The sequence below is a fragment of the Larimichthys crocea genome, chromosome XIV, assembly GCF_000972845.2.
Source record: "Larimichthys crocea isolate SSNF chromosome XIV, L_crocea_2.0, whole genome shotgun sequence".
NCBI classification, from domain to species: domain Eukaryota; kingdom Metazoa; phylum Chordata; class Actinopteri; family Sciaenidae; genus Larimichthys; species Larimichthys crocea.
The window spans coordinates 10,970,763-10,983,001 of record NC_040024.1 but is presented as its reverse complement, the minus strand read 5'-3'; the positions used below and the strand labels follow the sequence as shown (position 1 = coordinate 10,983,001).

The window sequence follows — 12,239 nt, the reverse complement described above, 5'->3', positions numbered from 1 at the left end:
CAGGTTCTCGTGGATCGTGGCTGCTCCATAATCTTTCCCCACACTTCTCACTGTCTCACTTTTGCGTTTACTGCTTGAGAGCGCCCCCGGTGTCCGTTCGCCAGTAAAAATCTATAAATTAGCCACATCGTTGTATAAGCGTGTGAAAAAAAGTAGCGGCTTATAGTCAGAAAATTACGGTAACTGCAAGACTCCCCGCTGTTCACGTGATTGAACGTCGCTATTTGCATGAACAAAAACAAAAAATCATCCGATCATATTAAACATGTTTGATTTTATTGGGATGTCAAGACAAGAAAAAAGACAGACTCAAGACTGCTTGGACTTTTACAACCTCTGCATCATCAGGCCAGTATTAGAGAGGATGACTACACTGTAAAAAGGAACTTTTTGTTCTAACTTTCTTCTAAATTTTCTTATTTTATTCAACTTAATTACAACACAAGCTGAATAAGAAACAGACAAATAAAAGTAGAAACTTGGAAAGAAGTGGAGAAATAAACAGAAACATACATTTTAATAGTATTGTTATTTATTTTATTAGCAATGTTATCTCAGTAAGAAAGAATAGAGGTAATGAAACAAGAATAAAGTCACTACAAAATAAAATAAAAATTAAAGGAAACGTGAAGTAAGAGAAATAAGTAATAATGTAATGATGAAAGCGAGAAAGTGAAAGTTACACACACAGTTGGTGTTTCTACAACCTTTGACCCCTCAGGCTCATCAATAACCGGGAGGCGAGGAGAAGTGTGTGCGCTGTCTCATCCGTCTTCATTAGACCGCTGTGTGTGTTTGTGTGTGTGAGAGAGAGAGAGAGAGAGAGCCGCCACACACACACACACACACACATACACATACACAGGATCTCTTCATGTAAAGAAATTGTTTTATTTTGAAAAGATCCGTCACATTTTCATGATTTCTTTTGGTTTTTGAGTTTGAGCACTTTCATAAAAACTGTTTTATTTACTCCGTATCTTTTTTTATCACTTGTCCATCCATCCATCCATTCATCTCTCTCTCTCTCTCTGTTTGAGGAGGAGGAAAAGCTCGACACGATGATGATATCTGACGGACTGATTATTTAACTCTCTATCTCGCACACGGGAGCCAGACAACATGCAAAGCAGATCCAAACCGGGAAGTGATGTTGTCGAAAGCTTCGCCGCCACAGGTCCAGATAATCTCACTTTTTATCTACCTGTTTTTTTTTTACCAGTGATGAAAGAAGTATTCAGATCCCTTATTTACAGGAATCCATACCACACTGTGTGATCAGAAATGAGTACTGTAGATGTTTGTGAGGACCACAAACGTCTAAAAAACAGCAACTATTTCATATTTTATAAAGAAAAAGTTTTCTGGTTTTCCCTCTGATGTCCTCCGCAAGTTTCCTGATGGACAGTGAAGCAAACTGCCGCCAACTGTAGCTGCTGTTAGCTCAGTTTGTTTGTTGGTTTTCAGGCCTGGGAATGGAAAATGGAGCCGTTGTCGTGCCAGAACAGGAGCTGGCCATATTTAAACTTTTATTTGAGGGGCGTCTGCAAGTCCTTGAACATTCAGTGTTGGAGATTTACTCATATTTTCAGGTCACACACTGTTGGGGATGTACTAAAAGCCAAACCTGCAGAAAGAATAATTAGATTAAGAGTAAAAAAACAGAAATATGAATGTCAAGACAAGTCTTCTTCCTCTTTTCTCTCGCCTGTCTTCTCATCGTCGATGTCTGTTTGGAGGAAGTTATTCTAGTACGTTATGCAGAGACTTCCTGTTTCTATTCTTGGCTGTTCGTCTCTTCCTTGTAAGCTGGCACACACTATCACACCTGAGCATCACACACACACACACACACACACAAAAAGCATAAAGATTAACAGATAGTGTGTGCATGTGTGTGTATGACCTCTTATAACCCCCGGGGCGACCTTTCATCTCGAAAACACACGAAAAAATTTAACAAAAATATTAAAGATTAAAACAGAAAATAAAGATTTTTAGGATCTTTGGGAGGTAAAATACAGAGGCATAATATTAAATATTGTAATTTAACACATTTTTAAGATGCATAAATATGCTCTTTAACATTTTCTATGATATATATGTACATGTTTTGATCTTTGACATTCATATTTCTGTTTTTTTACTCTTAATCTAATTATTCTTTCTGCAGGTTTGGCTTTTAGTACATCCCCAACAGTGTGTGACCTGAAAATATGAGTAAATCTCCAACACTGAATGTTCAAGGACTTGCAGACGCCCCTCAAATAAAAGTTTAAATATGGCCAGCTCCTGTTCTGGCACGACACCGGCTCCGTTTTCCAATTCCCAGGCCTGAAAACCTCTCTGACCTCTCTGTCCATCAGGAAACTTGCAGAGGGACCAGTTTCACCAAAATCAGTGAAATAGTTGACTTAAAGCGTTACGCACTTCTCATGGGTGATCGTATCCGGACACCAAAACTTTAACACCAAATTTGTTGATTTGTTTCAGCTATCCTGACCGTCGCTGATGGAGGTAATGACCAAATTTATCGCACACTTTTGGACACATTCTGTTCTAGTAGCAGCCCCTGAAAGGATTTCATACACAGAGCCATAAATCTATTATATATATAGCAGCTTTATCCAGGCTCTTGATGTGTTTGGCTGTTCTTAAAAAGACAAAAGACAGCAGAGGAAACGTGAAGATTGTTTTATTGGAGTCTGGATGCTCTTCTATGCGTGTGCTTGAAAGAGAGATCTGCTTCTTCTCACACTTGCCAGACCACAGGAATCCGAGACACACCACTGTCAAACGTGCAATAATGAGATAACACACGCCCACGCTCTGCAGCCCGCGCTGTGTTATCGTACTATAATACATCTTGTAATACTCAAACTGTGCGCGCAGCTGAAAGAAATGATCGGACAAACGCGTTTAAATAAAGAGCAGTGCCTTGAACTTTCATCTCTGTGTCGCTGCCAAACCCGCTCTTATTTCTCTTCCTTCACTTCATCTTTCAAAGCTAATATTTCAGACAATTTATCACATGTAACTCTGAAAAAAGGTTGAGCAGGGGGCTCGAAGCTTTCGATTTGATCTAAAAAGTCGTTTCATTGCCAGTTAATAGTGATAGCCAACAGCGTTTCGAAAAGTGGCTATGGATGTTTAGAAAATGTCGAAATATTGGACCGCAACCTGAAATATTGTTGTGCTTATTGTTTCTCCGCTGACATTGGCTGCACTGTGTTTGTCCCGCAGGACAACAACATTAGCTGAAACAAATCAGTAATTACAGCTGAACGTAGCTCATTAGTGTTGTATTTTGTTATGTTTGGAGTTTCTTTCACGGTGCAAAGACAGTCGCCAAGTTGCTTGGCCATGGTTGGAAATGTTGCATCTTTGCAAATAGTAGACATGCAGGTTCAATCGTTCAAGTTACCTGCATAGGTGTAAATGTGAATGTATAAGCGGTTTATAGAAATTGATGGATTCAGAAGTTGTGGTGTTTTCTCCACAACAAAGTTAGTTTATGTTTTAGGGAAATCAGCTCTAATACTAATATATAAAGTGCCTCATGTAGCAGGATCAATGTGGAAACTGATATTTAAACTTTCTGTGCCCCGTTCAGGGAGGTTGTGGTCAAATATTTCAACCTGTTTGTTGTTGCACCTGCTGTCCAACCCAATTTTGTCTTCTGGTTTCACATTGTAAGTCCAATATGATGTCTGATGGCTCTTTAGCTGCTATGTTCTGCTGTTTGGTGCTTAGCAAGGTGGATCCCTATCTCCTCTTCTCAGTTGTCCAAAACGCCTTTGTTACAAACGTTAACTGAATTCTTTATAAGGTTTTAGATTGACATATTGCATAGTTCACTGTTACTGGTTTTATTTAACTGTTATTTATACATGTGTATATAGTGTTAAAATAGGATATTGGATAGGTGATTTCTAGAATCTGTTTCTTGATTTCTTTCTTGAGTCCATACTTGTGAACAGGAATCTTAAAGTGTGCTGCAATACACAATAAATCATCCTTGCGACACACATCAATCTTCTCAAACGAAGGATCGTCAACAAAGTCTTGCAAATTGAAACTCATTTACAATCACATGCCAAACACCATGAGTAATTTCCCATTGACTGATGTTACGTTACCCTTTTTCTAAGCAGAAACAATAACGCTGACAACCAACAACGAAAGACTCAGGGAAGACAGGAGGCAGTCGAAAAAGAGAGTTATTTACCATATTTAAAGGAAAAGTTAAACAACAAATGTAGGTTTGAAACATGTGAGAGAACTGTGGGGGTTGTGCCAAACAAAATAACCAAAGTACAAAAAAATAGGGCCTAGCTCAACAAAAAACAAAAAGCAAACAAAAGGCCTGACTATCTCATCTACCAAAATCTCTGAAAAGAATAAAAATACACCAGAGGCAACAACCCATAACCTAGTGTGATAACTGCTTTCTATGTGCACGAATGTATAGGGTACCCCACCACAAACCTTCATAGAGCATCAGTAAGTCATAAAGCAAAGACACAGAGAGAGGCTTTTAAAAGGCGTCCTCCGTCTCTGATTGGATGAGTGACGGGAGGGTGAGCCAATCCCCAGCTCTTCTGGAGCCCACAGGTGGCAGCCAATCCTCCCCTTCTCACCTGAAAGACAAAGGGAGGACGGAGAGAGAGAGAGAGACGCAAACCTATACACGTAACAGGTGTATAGTGTTGAAGTTTTGTTTTCTTGCTGTCACTTACTATCTTAAACAATTTCCCTGCGGGGGATTAATAACTAACAAACTGAGCTAACAGCAGCTACAGTGGGCAGCAGTTCACTTCACTGTAAATCACAGAGTCAATGCCAGAAAACATCCAGTTTCACCAAAATCAGCAAAATTTTAGGTTATATCATATTTTGTGGTTAGAAAAAAAAAAGAGTCACATCAGCACTGTAGAGATCAAAAGTTTAAGAACTTTTAGGAACCAAAATCTGAAGAGTCAGTGTTTCTCAACTGGCTCATCAACAACTCTAAGGAACCTTTTTTTTTTTGTAATTCTAAGAAGTAGGTTTTGTAGAAATCCAGCTTAATCTGAGAGAGTTCAGAAAGTTCAGAAGGAGGTATTTGTGAGGCATCCCTAAGCTTTGAGCGCTCCACCGATCCTCTATAGACTGCTGGGAACACACACACACTAACAGGAAACCCGGAGCACGCAGAGAGTTTGTGTTGCTTTGGATTCGAGTCGCTACCCTCCGCTGAACAAGCGCACACACACACACACACACACACACACACAAAGTCCTCGTTAATCACATCCCTCACAGCAGACACCCCTGCTGTCCTGAGGGTCAAAGGTCACCCTGATGAGATTCAGGCAAGTGTGGGTGAGAGAAGAACCGGCAAACAGAGAGAGAGAGAGAAATATTAGTTTTATTATGACAATATTACTGCAGACAGTAATATTGTCATAATAAAACTTGCCGTCTGTCTTTCAGCCTTTTATTTCACCAAGCTCCAGAGTCCCAGGACGTCCTCTCCGGTCTCTTCTCCTCTGTTATTATGTCCATAGAGGCTGCCGAGCCCGGTTACATTGCCTGCTTTGTCCAGCTCCGGTTCTGGCACGACACTGGCTCTGTTCCCGCCTCAAGCCCGGCTCTATCACTCTTTCTCTTCTGAGCTTCCTCCGTCAAAGCCCCCCTTTGGGTTTTTTTTGCCTCCGTCATTATGTCCATAGAGGCTTCTGAGCCCGGTTACAATGCTCGCTCATGCAGCTCCTGTTCTGGCACGACACTGTCTCCATTCCCCACCTACATTCCACCAGACTCCATGGGCCCTGAAAACCACCTCTTCTTCTTCTCGGTGGTCCAAAACATCTGTGGTACAAACACTAACACTCCCCCCTGGTTCTCTGAGCTAACAAACTGAGCTAACAGCAGCTACATTAGAGAAGATAACGTGAAACAATGAAAGAAACCTCACAAAAAAGACGACGAAAATATCATCAACAGTTTTATTCCATTTATTCCATATTCATCTGTTGGCATTTGTTGCAAATGTATTAGTATTTTACTTTTTAAGTTTCATTTCATTAGTGGTTTAATACAACAGCGTGTACAGTGCTTCTGTCTCAGCAAAGACTCCTGCTTACAAAATACAATACAAAAACAAAAAGCGACAACATGAAGCGGTGTGTGAAGAGTCTGGACGCCGACAAGTGTGGAGAACGAACGTTACATAGATGTTCGGTTTCGCTGGAGGGTTGTCAGTTTGAAGAAGCAAGAAGCAACTAATGTTTTTAATTGGTTGAGTACGTGTTTCTTAACAAAAGTGCATCGAATTCTAAGATACGGACCGAGAAAACGTCTCTAATTTCAACGTGAAAGTTCATTTTATCTGCTTTAATTTCACATTGACAGGTTGTAAATTGTTATCGGCCGTCATTTTGACTTTGAATAAATGAATGTTACTGCAGGAAAAAGGTAAAACCTCCAGGAAAGTGTTGAAAGCTACCAAGTGGACTTTGAGTTAAGACTTTTTTTATTTGTGTGGACGTTCAGTTAACCGTGTCCAGACTCTTAACACCGCAGTGTTGCTGCTTCATTGGCAGGAAAAACAAAACAAAACAACAAAATACAGCAAAGGCACATTCAATAACAACGGCCCGATTCCCTTACTAACACCTAAAAAAAACATGACACAGCTAAGGATGAATGAAAAACACACGACAGCATAAATTCACACACTTTGTTTCACAGTGCCGGCATGCACGAGTGAACGCAGACTCACAAACACACACACACATCGCTCGATACATCCAACGCGACGACTCGAACAGAAGGCTCCCGTCAGACACACACCGTAGGTTTGAATCCCTTTTTTTTCTTTATAAAGCGCCATAATTAACACACACACACACACACACACAATGCTGCAGTTTCCAATGCTATTATTGCACCCAAGTTCAAGAAAAAAAAAAAAAAAGCAACACAAACAGAGCGAAAAGACCCATGATAGTTCCAAAAATAATCTAGTGTGAATGTAATTATGTGCTTCTACTAAACAAACATTTGTGTGTGTGTGTGTACAAGTAGCCAAAATACACACACAGACACACACACACACACACACAACTTGGCATATGGAAGACATAAAATGTGTGTGTGTGCGCTTGGCATCATTAGTACAATGGTTTCTATACAAATTAGTTCCTTTCTAGTCAACCAGGCAGGCAACCAACAACACTGTACACTTTGTAGCGGTTGCCAGATTTGGGGTTGTTATCCCCTCTCCCCCTTTTTTTTTTTTTAAGACCCAGTTATTTATACATGAAGAGTAGAAAATGCTCAGGCAACACCCCCCTCCCCCTCCCATGGTCGAATATGATCAAGTTTTACTATAAGAGGAGGATTGGGTCGCCACGTTTAGACAACAAATCCCAAGCACCCACCGTGCTTCCGAAGAGGGCGTAAAAGTTACCGGATCTGAGCAGCGTCGCTCGTTCAAGTGTTCGCAGGTTGTATGTTTTAAGAGACGAGGAAAGGGGGGGGTTGCACTATGACACTGTAAGTGAAGTAACATTCTGTTCATTGGGTCTTGAATTCAGTGCTTTTCTGGCCGACGAATCAAAAAACGACGTACATTCAATGCGATGTGGAAGACACTAAAGGTTCGTTTGCGGCGGCGACAGACTGGAAGAAGCCAGGTCAAGATTTTTTAGGAAATCAGGAAGCTTGTGGTACAAAGAATACAATCTCTCAAAGATTTCCACACACGCAATTCCCTGATGGCATCTACCATCAAGACGTGTTCCCACCATGTGGACCTGAAAATATGTCAAGCATCCAGCAACAACCGGAAGATGGAAGATCTGCATTTTTAGATTTATTAACAGGTGGTTGTCACTGTTTTTCCTCACTGTTTTGCCATCTTGTGTATGATAATTTTAATTTTCTTGTTCTCCAGAGGTCAGAGATCTCCCGGATCAAAGTTGTATTTTAAGAACAAGATCAAGGACGGAGTTGGTGATCTTCTACATTTATCTTGTTCGTCAACAAATCCCACAAAACTAACAATAGACGTCTCTCAATCCAGATGTATCACAAATTAACGCTTGTTTCTACTGCTACCGTTAACGCGAATCTCACGGGAGTCGGTTCACAAGATAAACCAATGACATGATTAAGTCATCTTGTTGCTTTATTGAGTCGAAGCTCAACTGAATAGATCGGTCAGCTGATCGGTCATGTTGCTACGTCAGAAGAAAAAAAACGTGTTTCCATCTCGATTAAAGAGCTTTAACTCTTCTGCACAACAAGACGAACATCACCGCGAGCAGCGAGCGTAAAAGCTTTGTCGCGAAATTGAAATTTTGCCGTTTCCCATCGACCTTTTCTAACGCGACGGAACGGCTTGTTTGTCTCTGTGGCCCTCGAGGTCATTAGTTCCTTACTGACTTTTACAAAAGAGGCGAGCGGTTTTCTCATGAAATTTGTTGGCAACAAGAAAAATACAGACTATCACCATGGTTACCCTTTAACTTTTGGTGACTTCCCGTCTTAAGTCTTAAGGGAACCGATACTTCTTTTTCCTCAGCTGATTTCACTTCTTAGTTTAGATCTAGGGCAGAAAATTGAACTGGACAACATCTAAATGTTTTTAAAGATTAATCCCGTCTTCAATCAGGGAGTAACGAATATGTGAGGCCTGATACTCGGAAGTGGATCAGTGCAGCTGTCAACATGATTCCAGTTATGTCAGTTATTCCTTAAATTAACCAATGAGATTGAACAGCATGAGTTTGTTATCCAATCAGTGAGCTTGCTGCAGGTTTAGACCAATAGGAACTGGCCTTGGTTGGTTGTTGGAAGAGTCTGGTGAAGTTTAAGGTGCGTAGATCAGTCAGCAGGTGTTTGTTTTTTCCGACGTGGTTTGGTGATGGTGGCTCGTCTTAGGTGTGGTGCTGCGCGATGAGGTTGCGCAGCTGTTTGATGACGGTGTCGATGAGTTTCTGTCGGTCTCGCTCCGTCTTCTTGAACTGGGCGAAGACGTTGTTCTTCCTGCTCGTCTCCTTCATCCTGGAGGTGGAGAAACGGAGGAGGAAGCAAAAGTAGAAAATGAGGATTGAAAACGAAAAGAGAAAGACGCGAGGTTAATTTCACATTCTCAGTGTTCGGATGCTGTAAGTAGTTCAGCAAACGGTCAGTACGGGCACACACAGTCACCTGTTAGAGAAGAAAAAAGATGTTTTGCCTTTAAAGTTTGGTGTGTGTGTGTGTGCTCAGTGTCACATGAGACGGTGTGTGTGTTTTGTCGCAGAACACTGGACTGTTTTGGACCTCCAGGAATTCCGGGGGCCCCAGCAGACTAGACGAGACGAGACGCCCCGGCAGGGTGCTTCCTCCCGGGCACAGAACGGACCACCGGGGACCGCCCGGGGGGCCCCGTCTCTGGAGCACCCGGAGAGAAAGTGCTGACCTTGGTCAAGGAAGGTGAACCGGACCGTACTGAACAATAGACGGGATCATATGACTCAGCGTGTGTGTGTGAGAACTTCACCAGGAGGAAATCCAACAAACTCAGATTCTAACTTTTTTTTGTGTGAGTGTGTCGGCTGTTTGTGTGGGCGTTCAACGGCCATGACGATAAACATCACGAGTTCTTTTAACCACGCAAATGCCTGAAGTGATATTACACACACACACACGCATGCCTACTTTATATGTACTTGTACACGCATGCTTTAGTAGTCGTCCAACAATTCTCACACACAACACAAGACAAATACTCACGGCTTAAATAACCTGTCAAAACATGACGGAGAGGACACACAGGAGACAGAGAGGTGAAGATGGATGGAGAACTTCTATCTTCTGTTTCTGTTTATCTACGGCTTAAATTTGATATGTTTCAGTAAGGTTTACAGACGTTTTATAGACAGTACGATCTTTTTGTTTCCTCATGTTTTCCAGCTTGACGCACAGACATGAGGAGTGATGTCAAGTTCCTCAGTTTATCTATCTGCGTTATAAGTTGGCGGAACAAAAGGGCGGATAAACCAGAAAGAGGAAATAGTGGAACGACAGTAGCAGGATGGATGAAGGATTGCTCACTTCTCTAGCAGGGCCAGTGCAGTGTGCGGGTTGACTCTCAGGTATTTGCAGGTGGGTTTGCCGTAATCAGCCAGGTAGGTCGACCAATCCCACTGTGTGAACAGGTCCAGCAACTAGAAGAAACACAGACAGACAAGAGATTAACGAAAAACCCCAGTGACTCACACAAACACCCCAGATTGAATTATCTGTTAAGCTGTGAGAAAATAAACAAGAATATCCGGCAGACTCAGGCGGCCCACGCCAACACAACAACATGTTGAGTAAGATTTGGAAAACCATTTAAAGGCTGTTTTCAGATGAAATCAGGCGTTGCGGTGATTGGTACAGAGTTGTGTGGGCGCGTGAACTCTACCAGAGCAGTTTGACCTGTCGACCCGAAGGATTGGATTAATTCTGATTCAAATTCTCCAATGCAGGTTGTTTTCGGGCGGCCCCACCCTCCGAAAGGAAGAAAATATGAACTTGGTAGCAGCGTAAATACTGTGACCGAATCTGGCAGTTTGAAAGAGATTATTAAGATTTATGAAACTATAATGAAATTAATTCGCTAGAGCCAAAAGTTTGATCAGTTTAAATGATCAGCAGCCAAAAATACTGTTTTTATCTTTATTTATCGTTCACTTCACGAAGCTGTAACCCTGTAAAAAAAGGTTTTGACCTTCTTTTTTACTCCAAAATCATAATTATAATTAAATAATAAAGCTATTTTTGATTGTAGCAGGTAAGATATTTAATTTAGCTTCTGTTTTCTAACCATTTCCTAATTTAGTTTGTTTTTATTTGCATATTTGTGCTTACATTGTGAGTGTAAAGGGGACAAATATGTTTTTTTGATATCTTGAAACTCTTCATATTATTAATATTATTAATCCATAACTTCAAATACACCTTTACAGTTTCATTAATGTATAGGCTGTTCACATACAAACAAGCTGTTAGGTGTACTGAACTGAACTGTTAATATTGGATTCAAAGATGTAACACAATATGGTTACACGCATATGAAATTGGAATATTTTTAAACGGCCAAATAATAATAATAATAATAATAATAATAATAGTGTGTTAGGTTGCCATGTGTGCACACATAAATAAATAAGTTACTATATTTACAAAGGATTGTCAGTTCACTGTTCACCCCCCAAAAAACGTTCCTGGCGACACTGTTGATAACTTTTGATTACAGATGTAGTGGCTGATTGCAACCCCGTCGCCTCACCTTACCGAGCACGAAAGGAGAAACTACAGTGGCCATGAACTGTTTCCAAAAACCTGAACCCATCTAGAGCTACTCCGTCAAGGAGGACTCGTGGTGTCTGTAGATATAAGAGACTCATTCTAAGGTAACAAAAGCATGACGGTCCTTATTTTCAGGTGATTATTACACTCGTGAAAACATATTTTCATTTCTGACATATTATATAAACACAGCCCCCAAAATCTGACACACAATTCAGTAAAAGATTTAAGAACTGTTTATGTTTTCAACACTTAAACAGATGATCCGTTCACTGATCTCTTGACAATATGTTATTTCTTTTTCTGGCGTTGGTTGAACTGGACTCGCTCAGATTCAGGTAGATAAACACACACACAAAAAAATGCAACAGAATCAAGAGAGGAAAGAGCAGAGAAGAAGGAAGGAAGGAAGGAGAAAGATCGAAGGAGAGGAGGGTGAACTCTTCCTCTGAACGACCCACATTCGAAACTGTTGCATAACCTGATGCTGCCCTCTTGAACTCTACCTAACACACACACATAGAGAAACAGGCCCGGGCAGGCAAACCCGTAAGCCTGCAGACATGCACACACTCTTTCTCGCCGTCTGTAAAGTGCGCACACACACATATGAGCAGGGAGCCCCTGTGAACTCTGGGTAACACCAAACACACACAGACCCAGAGAGAGAAACCATATGTGAGCGAGGGATGAGAGAAGAGGAGGAGAGGGAGGGAGGGAGGGAGGGAAGGAGTACAGAGGGATGGAGAGCAAAACCACATGTGGGGTGGGGGGGAGAGAGAGTAAAGATGGAAAGAGACACAGATGGAGAGAAATGGATAACAGCGCAGACAGAGAGAGAGTGAAGGGGTAAAGGAAGGGCAGATGAAGATGGATAGATTAGCGAGCGTTTGGGCGATGGAGGTGCG

At 41.4% G+C, this 12,239-nt stretch overlaps 1 protein-coding gene across 1 annotated transcript in view; it reads right to left on the bottom strand.

Annotated features, from left to right (window-relative positions):
- Positions 1-5,981: 5,981 nt before the first annotated feature.
- exoc6b (exocyst complex component 6B) overlaps positions 5,982-12,239 on the bottom strand; it is a 110,746-nt gene continuing 104,488 nt past the window's right edge. Inside the window, exons 21-22 of the mRNA XM_027287710.1 lie at positions 10,090-10,202; positions 5,982-9,054 (exon numbers count right to left, since the gene is read on the bottom strand). Of these exons, the coding sequence (XP_027143511.1) occupies positions 8,928-9,054; positions 10,090-10,202 (240 nt within the window). The 3' untranslated portion in view covers positions 5,982-8,927. The remainder of the gene's footprint in view (positions 9,055-10,089; positions 10,203-12,239) is intronic.